This window comes from Schistocerca serialis, chromosome 4, assembly GCF_023864345.2.
Source record: "Schistocerca serialis cubense isolate TAMUIC-IGC-003099 chromosome 4, iqSchSeri2.2, whole genome shotgun sequence".
Lineage (NCBI taxonomy): Eukaryota > Metazoa > Arthropoda > Insecta > Orthoptera > Acrididae > Schistocerca > Schistocerca serialis.
This window is the reverse complement of record NC_064641.1, coordinates 5547543-5571162: the sequence shown is the minus strand read 5'-3', so window position 1 is coordinate 5571162 and position 23620 is coordinate 5547543. Positions and strand designations below refer to the sequence as shown.

General features: G+C 39.7%; 1 protein-coding gene across 1 annotated transcript in view; it reads right to left on the bottom strand.

Annotated features, from left to right (window-relative positions):
- The window catches only part of LOC126473963 (WD repeat-containing protein 91), a 202913-nt gene that overhangs the window by 113603 nt on the left and 65690 nt on the right, over positions 1–23620 (bottom strand). Inside the window, exon 7 of the mRNA XM_050101334.1 lies at positions 13127–13392. Within this exon, the coding sequence (XP_049957291.1) occupies positions 13127–13392 (266 nt within the window). The remainder of the gene's footprint in view (positions 1–13126; positions 13393–23620) is intronic.

Below are 23620 nucleotides of genomic sequence, written 5' to 3'. Positions count from 1 at the left end.
ATTTCTGCCCCACTCTTCTGGCTACAAAACTCTATTTTTGAACATAATCTCCGATGTGACAGCTTTATGCCACATTACTGGGGGGGGGGGTCTGTATGCCTGCATGGTACCACTCTGCTGGTCAACATCAGAGCCAATGTCTTGGTGCAATTAATCACCTCCCTGCCATTCAGTACTGCTTCGCACGGAATGCATTCTTCACTGTGCCAAACAGATGGAAGTCAATAGGTGAAAAATCTGGCTGTAGGGTGGATGAGGAAGAAGAGTGCAATGAAATTTTGCAAGCTCCTCTCGTGTGTGCAGACTTGTGTGAGGCTTTGCATTGTTGGGGAGAAGGGGAAGTTTGCTTGCATTTTTGTGGTTACAAACGTGCTGAAGCCATTTCTTCAATTTCCTGAGTACAGCACAACACACTTCCAAGTTGATTGTTGCACCATAAGGGAGGACATCAAACAGAATAACTCCTTCAGAGTCCCAGAAGACTGTCACTTGACTTTACTGGCAGACGGTGTGGCTTTGATCTTTTTCTTCAGAGGAGACGTGGTGTGGCAGCACTCCACGGATTGCCATTTTTTTTGCAGTTTGAAGGGATGAAGAATGTTTCACCACCTGTGGTGATGTTGGACATTGTCATGATCAGCCTCATAATGCACAAGCAATTCCACACAAATGGTCCTTTGCTTCTCTTTATGGTCGTCTGCTAGTCAGCGAGTAACCAGTGGGTGTACACCTTTGAGTACCCCAACTGGTGGATGAGTGGGTCAGTGCAACCAATGAAGACACCCAGTTGTGCAGTGAGGTGTTTCATTGTGATCTGTTGATCGCATTGAATGAGTGTCGGCACATTCCAACATTGCAGTAGTCACAACTGTATGCAGCTGGCGCCTCATCCAATGACTCACCATGCTTTTGTGCACTGGCAGGTCTACGTTCATGTTCTGTAAGCACCTATGAATTTCTGCGACACACTAGTTTTTCATCAAAAGAAACTTGATGGCAGCTCTCTGCTTGGAATGCACCTCTGTTGCAGACATCATTCTGAATGCTTCTTCTAGTGCTGCTATCTATCAGAACTTCATGAAACAACAGCAGCTGAAGTGGGAATATTCCACCATGTCCCACAACAAATTCTGCATTTTTCAAGTAAAACTGGCTGAGGAAAAAAAATGTGTTACATTACTTATTGAATGTCTCTTGGAGTTACACCTTATAATTAGCTAAAACAAAAATTGTCAAATTTAAAGGAATATTAACTGAATTTTGTAATGAAGCAATTTTCATATAAAATTACTGTTTCAAAAGTTCCAGAATATCAGCATAGAAACAGCAAGGTCATTTAGTAATGTATGACGTAAAGCTCAAAATAATTTGCTGGATGAAAAAACGCAATTCTTGAGTGAGAACATTTGTAAATGTTAGTAATAAAAATAATTATGTTACTTACAAGAAAATTAGATTTTTTTCAGAACAGGTTATAGTTTTTTTATTAAGTTTAATTTTGGAAAGTTCTGTACTTTGCAAAACTTTATACAAAAAATATGTTTTCTGCTGAGTGTATCATTGTACACAAATATTCTGTGCATGGTTTTCTCCATTGTAAATTACACAAAATACTGTTTGTAATCATACTTAAAACTGACTGCATTGTCAAGGTTTTATACAAGTGACTGTAGCTGCGACCATAAGGGAAGTTGGTTACTCAAAAAAGCAGTTCAATACAGTACCATTGTAAAAGTTTGTTAAAGACTGTAAGGTAGAGTGAATGAATGAAGTAGTTATCAGTTAAGTGGTCTTGGATTGTTTCATTTCAAAATGTTACCCTCTCTGAATTATAAAATGGGTCCACTACTTCCAACAGCAACAACAGAATTTATGCAGCCAACAGTTCAACCAATTCTACGAGTTAATTGTGAACATTAAAAGTGATATTTTCCTGTTTTAAGAATTATATGACTCAATTGGTAGCTGATGCACACGGAATCAAAAATCAGAATTTTAGGACTTAATTTTTTGTATGTCTTGTAAAAAGCAGGACTGTTACAACTGCCATGAAAGCTAATCTATTTAGGAGGAAAAAATAGTGAAAAGTGATAATTATATTAAACTGCAATAATCAAATAGAAGTGCTAAAGATGGCATATAATATCTATGAGATGAAATTACAAAGCACATAGAAAGAAAAAAGGAAAACTACCACGGATGTGTTAAGAGTCATGGTATATGTTACATAAGCAACCATTTGGGATTTGATTTGTACACTACACTGCTTAAAGTAGCCCATTAATTTATATGGTTAGCCATTGTGTGAAAAAAAACTGTTGCTTTTGCAGTTACATTTAACAGATATTGTCTATCTTCTATTGGTAGGCTATTATGTACTTCATTACATTAGTGTTTATATAAAAAATAACTATCTATGTTTGTAAGAAAAATTCGCTACTATCTATCATGAAGTCTTGTAAGGCACCGATTCTCAATTTCTTGCTTTATGTTAAATTGTGTCGTGCTGAAGACCTAAACATCAGAGTACATAACTCCACTCTGAATCTTAGACAAGGAAGAATGGTCTATACAAAATTAGTGTTTTGTTTTATGTTGTGAATGTGTCATTGCAGTTCAGCTGGAACTGATTTTTATTTTCGTTCATTATAATCAACATTTTTGGAAAGCCGGCAACTCTGTCATTCATTATTTATATAATAATGAAAAATTGCACCAATTCCTTATTTTTTCACACTTAGCACAACATGTATCGAGAATTTATTCTCATTTTCAGGTGCATTTATTTACATAAACATCACAAAAACATTTATGTAAAGAAATGCGCTTGAAAATAGAATAAATTCTCAAAATATGTTGTGCTAAGCATGAAAAAATTGGTAACTGGTGCAGTATTTCATTATTTAAATTACCATTTTTATTACCAGCAACAAAGACTATTAAGGAAAAAATGTACTGTGCAGTGAGAGTAAAAATTCCAAGTAGCCTCTGCAAGGAGTGCAGTTACCAACTTTACAAAATGTTCCAGCTGCTTGCTTCCACTGAGTTCAGTACTTCATTGCTTTAGAGGAGGGCTGCCCACAACAAGCAGCACACTGGCATGGCACGGGCCAAGTTTCGACCTATCTCAGCTTTGCTCAATACTTTGCGGAAGAACATGGCACACCATGATATTTAATTTAATTTTGCAGTGTGGTTTTCTGGCTGGCATGTCTCTTCATTTCAGCATAATCTTGTTGTCAGTGCTGTTTACCTTTCACTATTTATTCATGGTATGACAAACATTCACAAATCCAATGGCTGCTATCATGAAAAGAGGCAGTCTAGCAATCTATCATTAAAAACAAATGTGAATTACAGAAAAGAGGGATGAGAATTTTCACTATCTATTATGCAGTTGCATAACTGGTGTGTACTGCAAATTTGCTATGAAACATTACAACACCATGCAGGAAGAATTAAAAGACTTATCTGACAATAAAAAAGCAAAAAATTACGATTGACAGAGGGGATCCAATATTCAGTACATCAAGGAGTATTTTGTGCTAAATCTGCAGGCTTGGAGCACATGAAGAAATTGAACTGAATTTCTGAAGTCACATGCCTTGTATTGTCTGTTGCAATAATTTCTGATGGAACTGGATGAAGAGTATGGAGACTTTATATGAGGGTTGTCCGTAAAGTGAGGTCTTTAATGAGCTCTCATTGGAACGGAGTGAGCTGGTTTAAATCTGACAATAGCACTATGATCCTTGTGTCACACACCAGTATTCTTGCCAGTTCTTATCTCTCTGCAACGCTTATTCTCGGCACGGCAGCCGTTAACAATGGAAGAGAAAATCAAAGCTCGCATCAAGTGAGAATTGTGTTCTGTGATTAGATTTCCGTGGCATAAGGGGTCAACCCCTGTTAAAATCCATCGCCTATTGACCGATGTATATAGAGAAAAGTGTATGGGCATAAGAAATGTGAGTAAGTGGTGTAGGGAGTTCGCAGACGGCTGTACAAACGCGCACGACAAGGCTGTCCATCAGTTTCGGACGAGACAGAGACGAAAGCCAAAGAAGTTTTGCTTGCGCATCGGCGTGTGACTGTGCAAGAAATTGTATCTCTAAGACTACTGTGGACAATTTGACAGATATTTTGAAGTATCACAAGGTGTGTGCGAGACGGGTGTCGCAGATGCTCACTGATGAACATACAAGGAAGCACATAAAAAGTGCCTGCAAATTCCTGCACCATTACTGGGAAGAGGGTGAGGAATTTCTGGATTCAATTGTAACTGGGGATGAGACTTGGGTCCACTATTTCATGCCAGAGAATAAGGAACAATCAAAACAATGCAGCATTTCAGTTCTCCAAATGTCAAGAAGTTCAAGCAAATGCTGTCAGCAGGGAAGGTGATGGCTTCGATATTCTAAGATAGGAAAGATGCACCGCTGGTTGACTACCTGGAAAGAGGTGCAAAATCAACGTGGCAAGGTACTCCGAATACTAACAAACTACAGAACAAAAGGAAAGGGAGTTCATTTTCACCATGATAATGCCTGCCCTCACGTCACCAGCACCTCAACAGAATTCATCACCAAATTTGGGTGGGAAATCATTGACCATCCTCGATACAGCCTTGATTTGGCTCCCAATGACTGCTATCTGTTCCCCAACTTGAAACAACACTGGGGGGTGGGGGGAATGAAATTCTCAAGTGCTGAAGAGCTGAAGGCAGCTTGCCATTCCTTCCTGCACAAGTTGGCGGGAGAGTGGTATGATGCGGGTATGAAAAAGCTCCTGGAGAATGTCCAAACAAAAATGCATCGATCATGACGGGGGCTACATTGAAAAATAGCTTAAGTCCAAGCTTTCCGAAACTGTTCCTGGTTTTGCAATAAAAAGATGTTTACTATGTGAAAAAGCATTGGAGACCTTAATTTATGGGCAATCCTCACATATTACTATGAAGTAAATTGGTTAAGTGAAGGGGCATGCTTGGAACAATTTTGTGATTTAAAGCCCACTATTGTTGAATTTATGAAGCTCACATACATTAAATAAAAGACAAGGTTTGAAGAAATCATTGCGACCTTGAAAGAATTACAGGGATTGTTTCCTAAACATTCTTGAAGATACTAGCAATCTTACACCTGTTTTCAAGACTGTTTGCATTTCAGTATAAAGCATTCCTATGTATGTGCAGATGTAACTGATTGATCTGCAATGTAATTCCTGTTTTTAAAGACAAATTCTTTTACATCAAAACTGTCTGGGACATCTAATTATTTTCCTGGGGGAGAGTTTCCACATCTCCATACCGAATTTGCAAACATAGTAAAATATTTTGACTACAATATGGGTATAAGGTGCTTCTCTCTCTCTCTCTCTCTCTCTCTCTCTCTCTCTCTCTCTCTCTCTCTCTTTTTAATTATGAAGCTAAATAAGTGATGATTACAAGGCAACATGAATGCAAAAATCTGTAAAATTTTCTCTGTGTCTGTATGTTGACAGTTTGTACAAGATAAAAATTATATTATGTCTTCAGCATGCCCAAAATAATTACATAATACTGCACATTTGTTTCATTTGTGATCTATGTAGTTGAGAAAATGAAACTAAGTTCCATGCAGTATGGCTGCACTGCCATTTAAATACAGTGCATTTGCCGTTTCTCCCTCTTCCTGGTCAGACAGCATGGCTAAGCAGTGTGGGAAATGTGTAGTCTGACTGAGCACTATGGCATGAAACCAGGGCACAGCATGTGATCCAAATTCTTAGACACCGTTGTTATAGATGCATTCCTTAGAGATAATTTCATATGACATGAGCTAATATCCTTGCATTTAGGTTAGCATAATAATAGATACTTTTAAGGGAAAAACATGACAAATACTTGGTTTTCAATAAAGGGATCACAAAGGGATTTCTCTATCCTTCAAAATGATGTTGTTTGTTGTATAGACAGTACATCCACATTAATGATTGTAGTGTATGAACATGAAACAGTAAACAGCAGCAACATTTTAAAAAGTTTGGTGTACACATGGTCAAGATTTTAAATTAAAAAAAATAATATTGAGAAGATGCTTAAACACTCAGTTTTGGCAATCTCTGTCATAAAAATAACTAGTAATTTTGGTTACTTTGAAATCAGTAAGTTACTGTAATTTGCTACTTCTTACAGCATAATATTTTAGCCTACCTCCTTAGTAAGGCAAAACATAGACATTTGTGAATTGTGAGTGGGGTTTATACAAGAAAATCTTATTTGAGATTGGAAACTGCTATAACAGCAACAATGTATATTTCTTCTGCTGTCAATGGCCCACTTTAGTTTGATAAGAATTGTAATACTTGTGAATGCAACATAATGACACACAGACTACAGTCTGGCAGGATGAATGTAATTATGGCTCAGAAAAGAGTGAAGTACACATGGCAACAATTATTTGGGGCAATTTACGTGCAAGTATGATTCCTTCACAGATAACGCAAATTATTTTCATTATAAATTAAACTTGTTTGCCCATGACAAATCTTTATTGTAGAAAAATTAATAAATAGTAATAAGTAGTCAATTACAAACACGAGACCAGCATGAAATCACATACAGACCTTTGTTTCAAAAAATATGAAGTTAAATGTTAAAACCAAGTGTCCACTTGGAGTACAGACTTTTCTCGAGAACTGAAATTTATTGGTAAATCACAAATAGCCAGCCGGCCGCGGTGGTCGTGCGGTTCTAGGCGCTCCAGTCCGGAGCCGCGCTGCTGCTACGGTCGCAGTTTCGAATCCTGCCTCGGGCATGGATGTGTGTGATGTCCTTAGGTTAGTTAGGTTTAATTAGTTCTAAGTTCTAGGGGACTGATGACCACAGCAGTTGAGTCCCATAGTGCTCAGAGCCATTTGAACCATTTGAACAAATAGCCAGTTTCATCATCAGACACAATTTTGATACTAGGAAGCTATCAAATACATAACTATTAAATCTTAGAAACAGATTACAGCATGTCTCAATCACAGTGATGCTGCCAGATAAGTCATCTGTCTAATTTGGGAAACAAGACACAGCACTTATGTCTGACATATATCAGTTCCTCTCACAGAACCATGATTTAACGCTTTTGATGGAATGGACATGGTCTCTGCATTCAACACTCAAGTGGTTTTTGTTATGGCTGTACTACCCATCAAAAGCCTGTGTTGAGATGGCATTCCAGTCAATATGAAATACCTATTGTCTAAAGTTTTCAAAGCTATTAGGAGAAAAAATTTTATTTTTACAAATCTTACAATCTGATATCTTCACTCAAAAAAGAACTGAATTTCTTTTCTTTTCATTATCTATCATGCTTGCTGCACTGCATCAAATGATGTAAAATATTGCACAAAATTTAAAGAGTTTGCAGAGGTAAAAACTCATTACTTGAACTTTGTGTAGGGTTGATTTCAGCTCCTACATCGCAGGGAATGAAACGTAGATCGGATATCAAAATTCCATTTAAAATTGAGAGCAAAATGATATCTCACTTTGTTCTCAAGTTATTTTGAATTATATTTAACAACAAAAATAATCAATTTTTTTTTCTTCCAAATCTCATCTGATGCAGTCCCCAAAAATCATTCTTTCCTTCTCATCCCATGCAATAAATCTCCTGTGGTTTTGGGTGGCTTTCCCAAAATATAACCACTTTCCAAGACCTCACCAGTCCTTTTCCTTCACCCCTCTTCCTTCCCCTTCAGCCCTTCTGCTTGAAGAAAGAGCCACTGGTTCCAAAAGCTTGCCTAATTATAAACTTCTTTTATGTGTGTGTTCTGCCACTGCTTAGTGAGAAGATTTGTTTTATATTTGAAGGACGGTCACGTGCAACGTTAGCTAACTATATGCTCCATAGGTTGTACCCACAATAAAGGTTATGATATGGAAACAGTTTCCTGAGCCACCAACCTCTCACTGCTGCAGATGAGTTACTTGCAAATCTTCGTGAATAAAAAGTTTTGAGTGTTTATTATACAACACATGTGCCTCACTGTGTGCTACAATTTGCAAAAAATTGAATTTTGTTTCTTGAATTGTTTATGAGATATGACTGTTGTTATGACCATATGATTTGTGATGCACAAGGACATGAATAAAACAGGAATGAAGGAACTACTTCTAGGAGTGCGTCAGGACATAGCAAGCACGTGTACCACAGGACGCAGACAGGAAAGATAAACCCAAGATGCATCTAAAAAGCTTGGTGAATGGTTTCAGAAAATAAAGGAACAAGAGTTGCAAACAAAATACCTTTACTTCTCTTCAAAGTAATCACCATTAGCTGAAACACATTTCTGACTAAGTTGTAAGGCTGCATCACTACAGCAGATCAATGCTATCAATATGATCTGCAGACAAAACAACAGTCAATGGCTAGGTGTTTATCTTCCCCACCTTCCATGGGCAGAAATTCCTGACAGATCAAGCACTTCCTGTCAAGAAAGGTGATCAACATTGTTTGAATCTTGGATTTTGTCAGCCAACTTGTCTTGGGAAGCAGGTAAGATGATGAACACCCTCCTACTGACGGTCTGAATCATATCGGTAGCACCAGGTCTCATCTCCTTTAACGGTGCGATTAACCAACAGTACGTGACCAGTGTACTTCGAGTGATTCCACAAAAGGCATTTGCTGACCATTCCCAACAGTTTCATAACTAATTTCAGGAAGTGTGCAGCAGCTAATGAAGACTACCTTCGTTCCGGTGTAAAATCAAGTGCCAGCACAGCAGCACCCTCTACACCAAGAGGACGTAAGAAAGCGTCAAGACCAGCAACCGTGATAGTAGCATCCACTATATTCCTTCACTTGTATTAGAATCATCATACTGAAAAATATTGATTACATTGCACTGGCCTTTGCTTGTGACACACATGTATTTCTCAAAGTTAAGTACTGTCATTTATTTTCTGCAATAAAAACTCTTTAATATGATTTGCTTGAAATGTTGTCTAGTGATCCAAGAAGCAGGTTCCCTAGGCACCCCATATTTGATGAATTGGCAATATATAACAACTTTGGAGGCCAGAAAAGCTCTTTTGTTTGCAGCTCTTGTTTCCTTTATTTTCTGAGACCATTTAGCGAATTTTCCACACACATCTTGTACATAGAAAGATTCATTTATAAACTTTCTACAATCATTGTGCAGTACTCTACAAGGGCATTACCTCCAATTTGCTTTCTATTCACACAGCTGACCAGCACTATAATACAATAACGGCCATATAATGAACCACACAACAGTAAACCATGCTATTCCACACAACACAGATGACTACACAATTGATACAGGGTCATTGCAATCTAAACAGTTGTCCCCAAAATCAGCATCTCAGCACTGAAAATCTGAGACCTACTGTAACATCTTTACAATCTCGCAAATCACTTACCTGAAGTCCCATTTGTCTCTATTGTTCATTTTCCACTTTGCTGGCAGCTTCTATTGGTTCTTCTCTTCATATTTCCTTCTATCATTTCTCTCCTCTTCCTTTCCTTTGATTTTATACTACCCATTTCATTTTTCCTCTTTGTCATTTTTATTTACACTGTATATTGTCCACTTTACCTCTTCCTTGGCTATCTTTCCTTATTTAGTCACAGTTCTTTAGGCCATCTCTTCCTTTCCATAATGAATGTTCACTCTACAGTGGTGTTTGTACTGATTTTAAACTGCCATGCAGATTAAAGTTGTGCACTCAACTAGGACTTGAACACTGGCCATTTGTGGGCATTAGCTCTACCAACTGAAATACCCAGGCACAACTCGCAAAGTGCCCTCCCAGCTTTACTTCTGCCAGTACTTCTCTCTTACCTTGAAAAACGTTACAGAAGCTCTCCTGCTTACTTCCTGGATGAGCTGTGCATGAAAATCTCAGTTGTTTGAATATTTGCTCGCAAAAGGCAGGGGTTCCATGTTCAAGAGCTGCTCAGGCACACAATTTTAATCTGTCAGGAAGTTTCACCTCTTCCTTTTCCACTGTTCCCTCCTTACTTCCTTCTTTCACCACCTTGCTTTTCTGCCATGTTTTTGTTTATACACTCCTCTTTTCCAACCCTCCCATCCTCACCATTCCCACATTACTGGCCATCACTCAGTCATGCTGCAGAATCAGAAGCTGTGTGTGTGTGTGTGTGTGTGTGTGTGTGTGCGCGCGCGTGCGATGTAAGCAATGACCAGTGAAACAGTATGAATATATATGGTGTACGAGTATTAAATTGGGTGTAACTGTAACAAAGTGCACAAGGGAAGACAGATCATGCAGTTAAAGGAACTTTTAAACACCATGAATGACATGTGAATACTAAATAACCCAGCAAGTCATCTGTAGTGGAAAATAGTGAGAAATGCGGTCAGTGTACCGACTGCTAATGTTTTAGCAAATGCACTGCGCACCAACGCAAATGAAAAGTCATGGAGGCATTCAAAGTAACTGAATACCTGTTCATACTCAACCAAGAGATTATCTTTCAACTACTGAAAGCATGAGCATCCACACTCAATGCGATGAAGATGCTCTCACTGGAAGCAAATACACACATCAAAAAAATTTTTGCGTCACCTCAGGTCCAAGAGTTCCGAAACCTGTACAGAAAATTGGAATACCGATCAACATAAACATCATTTCTGCCCTTTTTATTGCTCATGAAACCCAACATTGCATGTTGTACCACCACACAGCGAAACCTTCAGAGGTGGTGGTCCAGATTGCTGTACACACCGGAATCTCTAATACCCAGTAGCGCATCCTCTTGCATTGATGCATGCCTGTATTCATTATGGCATACTATCCACAAGTTCATCAAGGTACTGTAGGTCCAGATTGTCCCACTACTCAATGGCGATTCAGTGTAGATCCCTCAGAGAAGTTGGTGGGTCACATCGTCCAAAAACAAGCCCTTTTCAATCTATCCCAGGCATGTCCAATAGGGTTCATGTCTGGAGAACATGCTGGACACTCTAATCGAGCGATGTTGTTATCCTTAAGGAAGTTATTCACAAGATGTGCACAATGGGGGCACGAATTGCTGTCCATGAATATGAATGCCTCACCAATACGATCTCAATAAGTTTGCTCTATCGGTCAGAGGATGGCATTCACATATCATACAGCCATTATGGCGTCTTCCATGACCACCAGTGGCATACGTCGGCCCCACATAATGCCCCTCCAAAACAGCATGGAACCTCCATCTTGCTGCACTCGCTGGATGGTGTGTGTAAGGTTTTCAGCCTGATCCGAGTTGCCTCCAAACACGTCTCCGACGATTGTCTGGTTGAAGGCATATGCGACACTCGCCGGGGAAGAGAACGTGATGCCAATCCTGAGTGGTCCATTCGGCATGTCGTTGGGCCCATCTGTACTGTGCTGCATGGTGTCGTGGTTGCAAAGGTGGACCTTGCCATGGATGTCGGGAGTGAAGTTGCGCATCATGCAGCCTATTGCACACAGTTTGAGTCGTAACATGACGCCCTGTGGCTGCACGAAAAGCATTATTCAACATGGTGGCATTGATGTCAGGGTTCCTCCGAGCCATAATCCGTAGGTAGCGGTCATCCACTGCAGTAGTAGACCTTGGGCGGCCTGTGCGAGGCATGTCATCAACAGTTCCTGTCTCTCTGTATCTCCTCCATGTCTGAACAACATTGCTTTGGTTCACTCCAAGACGTCTGGACACTTCTCTTGTTGAGAGCCCTTTCTGGCATGAAGTAACAATGTGGACACAATCAAACTGCAGTATTGACTGTCTAGGCACGGTTGAACTACAGACAACACAAGCCACGTACCTCTTTCCTAGTGGAATAACTGGAACTGATCGGCTGTCGGACCCCCTCCATCTAATAGGCGTTGCTCATGCATGGTTGTTTACATCTTTTGGCAGGTTTAGTGACTTCTCTGAAGAGTCAAAGGGACTGTGTCTGTGATACAATATCCACGGTCGAAATCTATCTTCAGGAGTTCTGGGAACCAGGGTGATGCAAAGCTTTTTTGATGTGTGTATAAACAGGAACAAGGTGCCATTCACACCTCACCCTCCGGGCACTTGTAAAGATTCCACCACTCCAATTATGTCATACTACAGCCAATCATCAACATTGGTGTTGATAAATGACGGAATTATTGCCGGTAAATAAGCACAAGTTTGACAGTGAACTACTGTGTGCAGACTGTTTCTGGAAAACCACCTGAGCTGAGACATGGGAACAGAAGATTCATCAAGAACGAGGCATTACCAATATCCAAGAGGTTTTAACATCAACATGTAAATCCTCTGCCAGCTAAACCAATTAGTAACAATGTCACTGTAATGAATTAATATTTTAAGTGTTTCTCTCTTTCAACTAAGACGACATGTCAAATATTATTGTGTTAATGACCTGTGGGTGAATAAACTAATCAGCTAAGCAACTAGCCAACAGCATTTAAATCATATAAGCAATAATGCATACTTCATTGAAATCCTGACTATGGTGAAACATTGTAAGGTCTTCAATGAGGTACCGTCAAGACATTACAGTAAAGTTAATGATTAGATTAGATTAGATTAGATTAGTTTTTCGTTCCATAGATCCATGCTGAGGAGACCCTTGTGGATGTGGAACATGTCAGTACAGATGTTCACTTTGTTTCATGAACAATAGAAAATTTATAGCTACTACCCAGTTCTGATTAGCATAGGAAAGCTTTAGAATGTCATTTTACTAGTGACCAAGCAGTAGTAAAAGTTAAGACAAGGGCACACACAAAATAACATCAGTCAGTATTGTATTTTAACTGCCAAGAATGTCTAAAATTGCATTGTTGGAAGATGGAAGGTCAATTAAAACAGCACTATAAATAGTATAAGTATGGTATGATCCATTAGTGAATATAAATTTTGAGTGCAAAACAAAAACAAAAACATTAAATCACCCACGAAATACATGGTTTACCATTTATGGCTGTACATTATGTTGGATATATGTACTATATAAGAAAAATGCTTTCTGTATATACAGATTATTAACCTACAGCACCATAACTAGCAATTGTCAAACATTGTTTCCCCATTTTAAATCACAGGTTTTGATTAGAACTGAAATCTCAAAATTTCACCTTTATCAGCAGCAGAAAACGCGGAGTGTCACTGTCTTCATCCAATGGAACCGACTTCTGAGCACTTCTTCGATCAACTGATGATGATGACGGAGATTCTGAAGATGTTCGCCGCTTTGCATCTGTGGGAGCAAGCTTCCCAGCTGACACAGTACTTCGTGTCATACCACCACCAGGTCGATGAGCTTGCTGCTGCTGTTTACTTACAGTACGCTTCTGTGGTTCCTCCACACTCGGTGAACTGCTCATCCTGCGAGAAACAGTACCTGAAATTTTAAGAATTATTTTCCAGTCCCACACATCAGAAACCAATACAAGTTATTGGCTAGCCAATTTAACACTTGTGGCACTATCATAAACTATACACAGTAGAAAATAATATTTTTGAGACGTGTAAAAATGAAACTGAATTATGCAATTTGCAATGGTAGCCAAGTTTAAATTTACCTTATCTGCAACACACAATGTTTTCAAAAAATAATTATACCTTGTATAAAAATCTTATCCTGCAGGGCTACATTACAAACTTTGTTTAATTAAGCAACAGAAACAGTCAAAGATGGCTGGAGAGTTTCAAAACATATACTCCAATACAGACATTGAGCACAAAAAATTCATAATTTGAGATGCTTCATTAAGGAATTTACAATTTAAAATAATTTGTAAATTTATTGTGAGCAGCCAACTCACAGACTGTTTCATGTGCTTCTCTTTAGCAAAAAAAAAAAAAAAAAAAATGAAAAATTTGGTTTCAGGTAGTGGCACTGTACTGAAGATCACCATTATATGTGCTAGGTTTTGGCAAATGGCTGCTTTCAAGGATCTTGACCAAGCTGTACATTTTGAGAACTGAAAAGCTGTAACCATGTCAAGCATCACAGATGACACTGACATTTGTATTATTGTACATTTATTGTCCTACAACCAATTTTGTTCTTAGAACATCTTGAAGTATGACCTTATTGACAGTGTCAGTATTAAGATGAGGATTAGTGATCATGATGTCATCATAGCAGCAATGGTTACTAAAGTTAATAAATCCATCAAGAAGGCTAGAAGAGTTATTATGGTGGAGGGAGCACATAGGCAGCTATCAGCATGCTACAAAGACAATGAATGGATATCATTTTATTTCAATAAGGTCAATGTACAGGAATTGTGGGCAAAGATTAAACTGATTGCAAATCACACACTTGAAAAGTATGTGCCAAGTAACTGCATTAAGATGAAAAAGACATGGTTTATTAACAAAATTCGGAAAATTCTGAGGAGACAGAGACTGTTACGATGCTCTCAGTTTAAAAAAGAATGCAGAAATCTCGACAGACAGAAGTTAGTAGAAATTAATGTTAAATAAAAAAATCAATGCAACTTCCAACTTCGAACATTAGCAAAGGATCGTGATGAGAACATGAGAAAATTTTCGTCCTACATAAAACTGCTATACAGGCCTAAGGCTTCTATTCAGTCACTCATCAGCCAGTTTGATGTGACAAAAGAAGACAGCAAAAGGAAAGCTGAAGTTTTAAATTTTGCGTTTACAAAATCATTCACAAAGGAAGATCATACAGACATACCATGATCTGACCTCAAGCAGACTCCCATATGGATGACATAGAAACAGACATCCCTGCGATTGAGAAACAACTGACAGAGTTGAAAACAAATAAGTTGCCAGGTCTGGATGGTATCCTGATTTGGTTTTACAGCATGTGCTCTTTGGCATCGGTCCCTTATTTATCTTCCATTTGTCGCAAATATATTGTGCTCTCCAAATTCCCGAGTGGCTGGAAAAACTACATGTCACTGCTCCATTTAAGAGTGGTGAAAGAAAGGACCCACAAAATTACAGGCCGTGCTTGCCTATGCCCCTTCATGATGCTGGCTGGCCTGTTCGTCGGCATGTTCTAAGGGCATAGGCATGTGTATGGATGCACGTGCATGGACCATTCTGTGTGTGTGTGTGTGTGTGTGTGTGTGTGTGTGTGTGTGTGTGTGTGTGTGAACACGTGCACCACATCCAAACTGAATAAATAGGTCTTCACATGCAAATTATTGGAACCACAAAACAGGGAGGATTTTGCAACTTAGCTAATGCTTTAAATTGAGTGAAAATGTTACACTCTAGCAAAAATAAAAATTTTGTGGTTTACAATTTATTTATACATAGTGTTTAAGAAGGAATAGTGCACATTTTAGGAGGTGGTAGAACAGACCAATAAAAATAAATTAACATTCCATATAACGAGACCACTTTTTCTCGGTACTGAGATACAGCTGGTTTCAGGAATAAGTTTTCATTTCCTGTATTAGTACTCCAGTTGCTGTGTGTTAAAAATCAACTATCACTTTTATTTTGAAGTTCAAGTTGTGAAATTGTGATTGAGTGATGTAACTGAACTTTTCAGCTGTGATTGTAATTGTGATTTGTTGGCTGATTCTACTATACTGTTTAAGCACACAGCACATATTTACAAATATTGAGCATGCTGATGAGGTATTTGTGTATGGGTTTTGAGAAAACTGTAGATGATTTCCTAACCACAGAGTACCAGATTCTGAAGTGCTGCCTCGTACTTTCACTAAACTGTGTGAGACTGATACACTGCCTAGCATTCATTATAATCTGAAGATGCAAATTAACAGAGTTTGGATGAAGTAGAAGACATTATTCAATCATTAGAATGTAGGCTTTCAACAAGCTCAGGCAAAATTCCTGAACAGGTCTGTGATCCATGCACAAGAATGTTATATATGCACATCCTCCATCCTCATCATTTGCAGCAGATTCAGCACCCTTCAAGAAGGAGATGAAGGTACACAGTTGGAAGTTTGTTGTTGGTTAATTGTTATCTGGATTAATACTGTTTATTTATGAAGCCACTTTCACTCAAGACAATACCAAAAACACTTTCAATTTGCACTGGCAATCCAACAAAAACCTAGGTGCCTTCGTGGAGAGACATTTTCACAAAGATTTCTTTGTAATTGTGTGATGTGATATGACAGACAATCAGCTGATTGGGCCTGTTGTGTTACCACATCGTCTTACAGGGTCCCGTTATCTACACTTCCTATGAAACAAGCTTTCAGCATTACTGGAAGAGATTTCTTTGGTTACAATGGTGGATATATTCCTTTAAAATGATGGAAACCCCGGCACATTCTAGTAATCAGCTGACACATCATCTCAACCTTTTATTCTCCAGCAGATGGATCAGCAAAAAAGATCACGTTTTTTGACCTCCAAGGTCCCCTGACCTAACCACTTTATATTTTTGCCTGTGGGGATAGTTGAAAAGTGAAACTTACAAGAAAAAGTAAGCACAAGATACAAATTGATCACTTGGATTTTGAATAAAAAGAACTGTGACTGCAAGAAAGTTCAACACACAGAGCGTAAAAACATCGAGTCACTTATTATCAAGAGAAAGGTGGGAAGAAGTTTCTCAATTGCATGACACCAACAAAAAGGTTGAACTGCATGACACCAACAAAAAGTTTGAACAGTTCTCTGACATTTTCAGCTATTACTTTGAAACAGCATTCCCTGTCAAAACATGGGTGGTACAGAACACAAATCTAAAAGCAAAGTCATAGGTAACTAGAGGCATAAAAGTCTTGAGCAACATAAAAAGAAAATTGTTCACTTACCAAAAGAACCACAACATATTCCAGCTCCTAGTTATATTACAATGTTTATTCAGGTGTACAGAAAAGTCATACGCCAGGCAAAAATAATAGCCAATGATAAGTTTATATCAGAGTCAGAAAACAAAAGCAAACTGGGAAGTAATAAAGCAGGAAGGAAATAGTAAAAATGAAAACATCGCCCTGAACTGAGATAACAAGATAATTACTGACCCCTGTAGACTGCAAATCTCTTCAGGCAGCACTATGAAGACAGTACAAAAAATCTAACAATTAATAATAAGAGAGACAGTCCAACAGAACAAAGTAAGTTCTTGCCTCCACTCAATATATCACTACGACACAACACCGAAGGAAATCATTCAGGTAACAAAAACCTTTAAAAAAAGTCCTCAGGAATAGATGGTATTCCAGACTTTGTCATAAAGGAATGTATTAAAAACATCACAACACCCCTTGCAGAGATAATCAACTCATCCTTCTTGACAGTCTTAAAATTGTCAAAGTGATCCCTATTCATAAAAATGTGACAAAAAAAATTTAGAAAACTATATACCAATCTCATTATAATCAGTTTTTGCCAAAATCACTGAAAAAATCATGTGTAACAGATCAATAGAATTTCAGGATAAAAACAAAATTCTCACGAATGCCCAGCATTTCGGAAAAATAAATCTATGACTAGTGCCACATATAATTTCTTACAAAATGCTCTAGATACACTGGATAATAAACAAAATGCTGCTGGTGTTTTATTAGATCTCAGCAAAGCTTTTGACATCTTGGACCACAGAATCCTGTTGGAAAAACTCCAAAAATATTGCATTGGAGGCACCACATTAAAAATATTCTCCTCATCATGAGAATCTTCAAGAATATAGAGTGAGTCGAAGTACTGCTACATATCATGTGAAATCCAACTTGCAGTTTCCTCAGATGGCATTGATCAAGGCAATTGGTTAAATTCAGTATTTCTGGATTTCCCAAAGGGATCTGATTCAATGCCACATTTACACTTATTATGAGATGTTCAACTGTTGGGGTACCAAGTGAAATTTGTGACCGGACTGAAGATTTTTAGGTAGGGAGGATGCTGTAAGTTATGTCACATCGAGAGTCCTTGACACAAGTAGAAATAAGTTTGGAAATGCTCCACGGAGGTGTGTTGGGAACCTTGCTGTTCATTTTGTATATTAATAACCTTGCAGACAATGTTAATAGTGCCCTCAAACTTTTGGCAGATAATGCAGTTGTCTATAATTAAGTACCGTCTGAACGAAGCAACACAAATACCCAGTCAGAGCTCGATAAGATTTCACAGTGGTGAAAATATTGGTAACTTGCTTTAAATGTTCAGAAATATAAAATTATGCACTTCAAAAAATGAAAAACATTTAGTATCCTAAGACTATAATATCAGCGAGTCACAACTGGAATTGGTAAACTCATACAAATACCTGGGTGTAGCAATTTGTAGATATATGAAATCAATCAATCATACAATTTCAGTCATATGTAAAGCAGGTGGGAGAATGCAGTTCATTGGTAGAATACTAGGGGAAAGCAATAAGTCTACAAAGGAGATTACATAAAAAATTCTCATATGACCCATCCTAGAATGTTGCACAAGTGTCTTGGACCTGTACCAAATAGGACTAATGGGGGATATTGAATGGACACAAAGAACAGCCACAAGAATGGGCACACTTTTTTTCAACTCACATGAAAGTGTTACAGAACTGATCTGGGACACACTTGAAGATAAACGGAAACTATCCCACGAAAACCTATTTACAAAGTTTCTAGAACCAACTACTTTAGTTTTACTTTTATTACTATTATTATTATTATTATTATCATCATCAGCAGCAGCGTAATCACTCTTATTACCACTGTCTCATACTATCATACACTACTCATCTTGTCACCATGTATTATCAGTCTCTCGAAAACCCACACAACTTCAGCCTTCATGCTCTGTGACAGACGTTGAATCTTCTACTTCTACTGGCATCTCCATCCCACTTCCTACCTGCCTTTTACAGCTCTGTGCACTCTCTCCTCCCCTGCCCACTGCATTCCACAAGGCACTGGGTTATGACTCACCCCGGGACAGCTGTCCCTCCTACCTGCCATCAAATAGCAAAAATGACTCGGGATAGCTCTACTCTAAAGCTCGCTTACACAAATGTGCAGTCCTTACCAGCCCGGTAGACTGAGTTCAGATGCATACTTCACAACCTCGGTTATCATGTCACACTCTTGTCAGAGACATGACTGAAGCTGAGTATCCCCTCCAATTCTGTAAGCCTTGGTGGTCATATTTTTCTGAGACATGACCAATGTGACAGACAAGAGGGCAGTGTGACAGCATAATTACATATGCAGAATTTTGTTCCCCAAGGTCATGCTCATGTGTAAAATTGAGAACAAACAGCCCAAATACATGTTTATTGAGATTAAACTGCTCAATAGGATGTGTGTCATCTGTGTAATATACAGCCCACCTAAAGTTGGACAGCTATCTAGCTTTGAATCTGCATTCTCAAGGCTTGACTCTTTGCACGAACAGCAATTGTAGCTGGAGACATCAACATGAATTTTCAAAACAACGGTCCTTCTGTGTCAAAATTCAATAGCATATTTTCCTGTTAAAACTTTACATTGATTCCTTTTGGGCCAACTCGTCATACAGCAGACACTCATATGCGTATCTATATATTTCTTGCCAAATCTTCAGAGTAATTTGTACCAATTAGATTTCTGCACCTGGCTTGTCTGCTTGTATGTAATATCATGACTTACTCACTGCAATGCCCAAAGAACAAACCTCAAGTGATGACTTCTAGAGTTTTTAAGCTCTTGAATATGTCTGAGCTTAGCTGATGCCTGTGATATTTCTTGGCAGACATCGGCACGAAATAACTTCAACAAAAATAATGAATTATCCAATTTCACTGCAATTTATACGACAAACATGCTCCTCGAAGAAAAGTTAAGAGCGAGGAGAAAAACCGCACTGTGGCTTATGGCCCATCTTGAGCACATTATGAGTGTCCAGAGATGCAACACACAGGACATACAAATGGAACCTGACATCTGACATTCATCTCACATACAAGCAACTACACAGATGAGTCAGTCAATCTGCTGGGAATGCAAGGCTAAGGTACGCCCAGGCGCTAACCGACGACTTTCAACGACCCGGTGTTCTACAGAAAAACCTACGAATAGGCAAACCCAAATCTGCAGCTGAACCTCTAGTTCTTATTGATGATCTAAATGAGTATTTCCCATGCTGATATCTTTACTCGACCAATGCAAAATGGCAGAAACCATCGATGCTCTTAAAATGTCAGTGGTTGGTACAAATGGAATTTTTTTTCTGCAGCCAGTAAACCCTAACATGGTCTGCAAGTCAATTGCAAGAATCCATTTGGCAGCTGGAGGGCACAATAATATAACAGTGGAAATGATCAATCTTCTTGTAGATCCTCTACTGCCCAAAACAACAGGCATTTTTAACCATTCTCTGACCTCCATCACCTTCCCAACAGCCTGGAAAATGGAACTCATAACGCATAAGGGACCTGCCAAACAGCCCTCCAACTGCAAACTAATTTTGATTCTACTAGCATTATCCAAGGCTTCAGAACACATAGTTCACAAACAGCTCACTAATTATTTAACAATATTATGAAAAGGATAGTTGCTACTCACCATATAGTGGAGATGATGAGTCGCAGATAGTTACAAATAAGAGATGTCAGAAAGTGAAGTTTCAGCCAACAAGGCCTTCGTCGGGAATAGACAACATACACACACATACTCACATAGATGCAACTTGCACACATGAGTACAGTCTCTGACTGCTGTGGCCACACTGTGAGTGGCAGCGCATGATGGGAGAGGCAACTGGAGGGAGGGTGTAGGGAAGAGGCAGCGACGGGAGGGGGAGGGGAGTTATAGCAGGGTAGGTGTGGGGGACAGTAAAGAGATGATTGTGACTGTACAGGGACAAGAAGGAGAGAGGACAGGGCAGCTAGGTGCAGTCTGAAGGTTAGACAGAGGTTGGGAAAAGGTGGGAGGGGGGGGGGGGGGAGGAGCAGGTATTGGAAAAGGAGATGAGTAAAAAAAAAAAAAAAAAAAAAAAAAAAAAAAAACTGAGTGTGTTGGCGGAATATGGAATAGAGGGCTGTGTAGTGCTGGAATGGGAACAGGGAAATGGCTAGGTGGGTAATGACAGTGACTAACAAAGATTGAGGCCAGGAGGCTAATAGGAATGTAGGATATACTGCACGGAGAGTTCACACCTGCCCAAATCAGAAAAGGTCGTGTTGGTGGGAACAATCCAAAAGGCACAGGCTGTGAAGCAGTCACTGAAATGAAGAACATCGTGTCGGGTGGCGTATTCGGCAATAGGGTAGTCCGGCTGTTTCGTGGCCACAGTTTGTTTGTGGCCATTGTTGCAGAAAGCTTGTTGGTTCTCATGCCCACACAGAATGCAACACTGTGGTTGCAGCTTAGCTTACAGATCACATAACTGGTTTCATAGGTAGTCATGGCTTTGATGGGATAGGTGATGTTAGTGACCGGACTGGAGAGGATGGTGGTGGGAGAATGTATGGGACAGGTCTTGCATCTAGGTCTATTACAAGGATATGAGCCATGAGGCATGGGTTTGGGAGCAGGTGTTGTGTAGGGACAGATGAGGATTCTGTGTAGGTTTCTGTACACATTTTAGGGCATGACGAGAGGTAGTCAAAACCCTGATAGAGAATGTGATTCAGTTGCTCTAATCCTGGGTAGTACTGAGTCACAAGACTGGATACTGGAAGGATAAGGCACGGGATATCTGTTTTTGTACACGGTTAGGAGGATAATCGAGGTCTGCTAAGGCCTCAGTGAGGCCCTCGGTATATTTTGAAAGGGACCGCTCGTCACTGGAGATGCGGCACCACGGGTGGCTAGGCTGTACAGAAGGGGCTGCTTGGTATAGAAAGGACGGCAGCTGTCAGAGTGCAGGTATTGCTGGTGGCTGGTAGGTCTGATATGGACACAGATCCTGATGTAGCAATTGTTGAGGTGGAGATTAACAATGAGGAAAGTGGCTTGCTGAGTGGCACCAGGAGATGCGAATGAGCGAGAAGATGTTGAGGTTCTGCACGAATGTGGACAAGGTGTTCTCATCCTCAAACCAGATCACAAAGATTTCATCAATGAATATGAGCCATGTGAGGCGTTTGGGATTCTGGGTGTCTAGGAAGGATTACTCCAGATGGGTCACGAATAGACTGGCATAGGATAGTGCCATGCGGACGTACCCCAAATTCTTTTGTAAGTAACATCTTCAAAGGAGAAGTAATGGTGGGTGAGTATACAGTTGGCCATGACTACAAGGAAGGATGTTTAGAATCCATTAGGTGATGGGAAAGGTAGTGTTCAATAGTGGTAAGGTCATGGGCATTAGGGATGTTAAGTGTAAAGGGAGGTGGCATCAATAGTGACAAGCAGAGCACCATGTGGTAAAGGAATAGGAAGTGTGGAGAGTTGACAGGGAAGGAAATGGTTGGTGTCTTTTATACAGGTAGGTAGGTTGTGGTAGTAGGTTGAAGGTGTTGGTCTATGAGAGCAAAGATTTTCTCAGTGGGGGTGCAGTAACCAGCCACAATGGGGTGTCCTGGGTGGTTGGGTTTATGGACTTTAGGAAGCTTTCAGAAGGTAGGCATGCAAGAAGGGGTAGAGGTGAGGAGACAAAGATGCATTCCCGCAAGAGATTCTGTGATGGGCCTGAGGATTTGTGGAGAGACTAGAGATCCAGCTGGATTTCTGGAATGGCATCACTGTGGCAGGGTTTGTAGGTGGATGAATGTGACAACTGGCAGAGTCCTTCTGCCACATAATCATTGCAGTTCAAAACATCAGTTGGTGGAGCCTCCGTCAGCAGGTAAGATCATAAGATCTGGATCAGTTTTTAGGTGGTGAATTGCAGTTCTTTCTGAAGATGCAAGGTTAGTTTGCATGCTGAGGGATTTGGGGAATGGTGGTGAGGCAAGGTTCAAAGTTAAGAAAGTCTGAAAAGTAAACACAAAATGATTTGGGGGCAGTGGGGATGGATCAAGGTTGGATGGAGGAATGAACTGCATCAGGCAGGGTTCAACATTGGTCTTTGGCTGTTGGCGAGTTGGTGGCAAAAAAATGTTTCTACTGTACAGACCAGGAGAAGGAGAGAAGGTCTTTAACAAAGCCTGTATGACTGAATTTGAAGTAGGGAAAAAGGTGAGGCTTTGGAGAGGACCGATACTTCTGCAGGACTACAGCTTTCGGAGGAAAAGTTCACGACTGTGTTTTGGGTCTGTTTAGGTTCTGGATTCGGTGTGGTGTTGGGAGGAAGTTTTTGAGGTTGTGGTAAATGTAGTAGGCCTGCAACACAGGGTTTGTCAGCTATAAGGAGATGTGTGAGAGGTTAGGAGGCTGTTGTAGAGATGGTGAGTATGGCAGTCCAGGGTGGGAGTAGGAAGTGAACAGGAGGGAGAGTTTTTTAGGTGGCATTGAGCATGTTGCTCTAGTTCCTGGAAGGCAAGAGTTTCATTGTGTGATGTGGGATCCAGGAATTTGGAATTACATAGTAGGAGAATTTTGTGGATGGAGATAAGGTTTGCACCTGATTGATATGGTTTTGCAGTCTATATTGGTGAGGCTTAAGGACTGGCAGAATCTGAACAGATGGAGGTCATTGTAGAAGGAAGAGGGGCAGCTGGGGTTGGGTAATTTGATGGTAACACCATTTGCAGGGATTCCATGAGCCAAGCAACAATGCAGGAACTGTTTGTAGGACTGGGT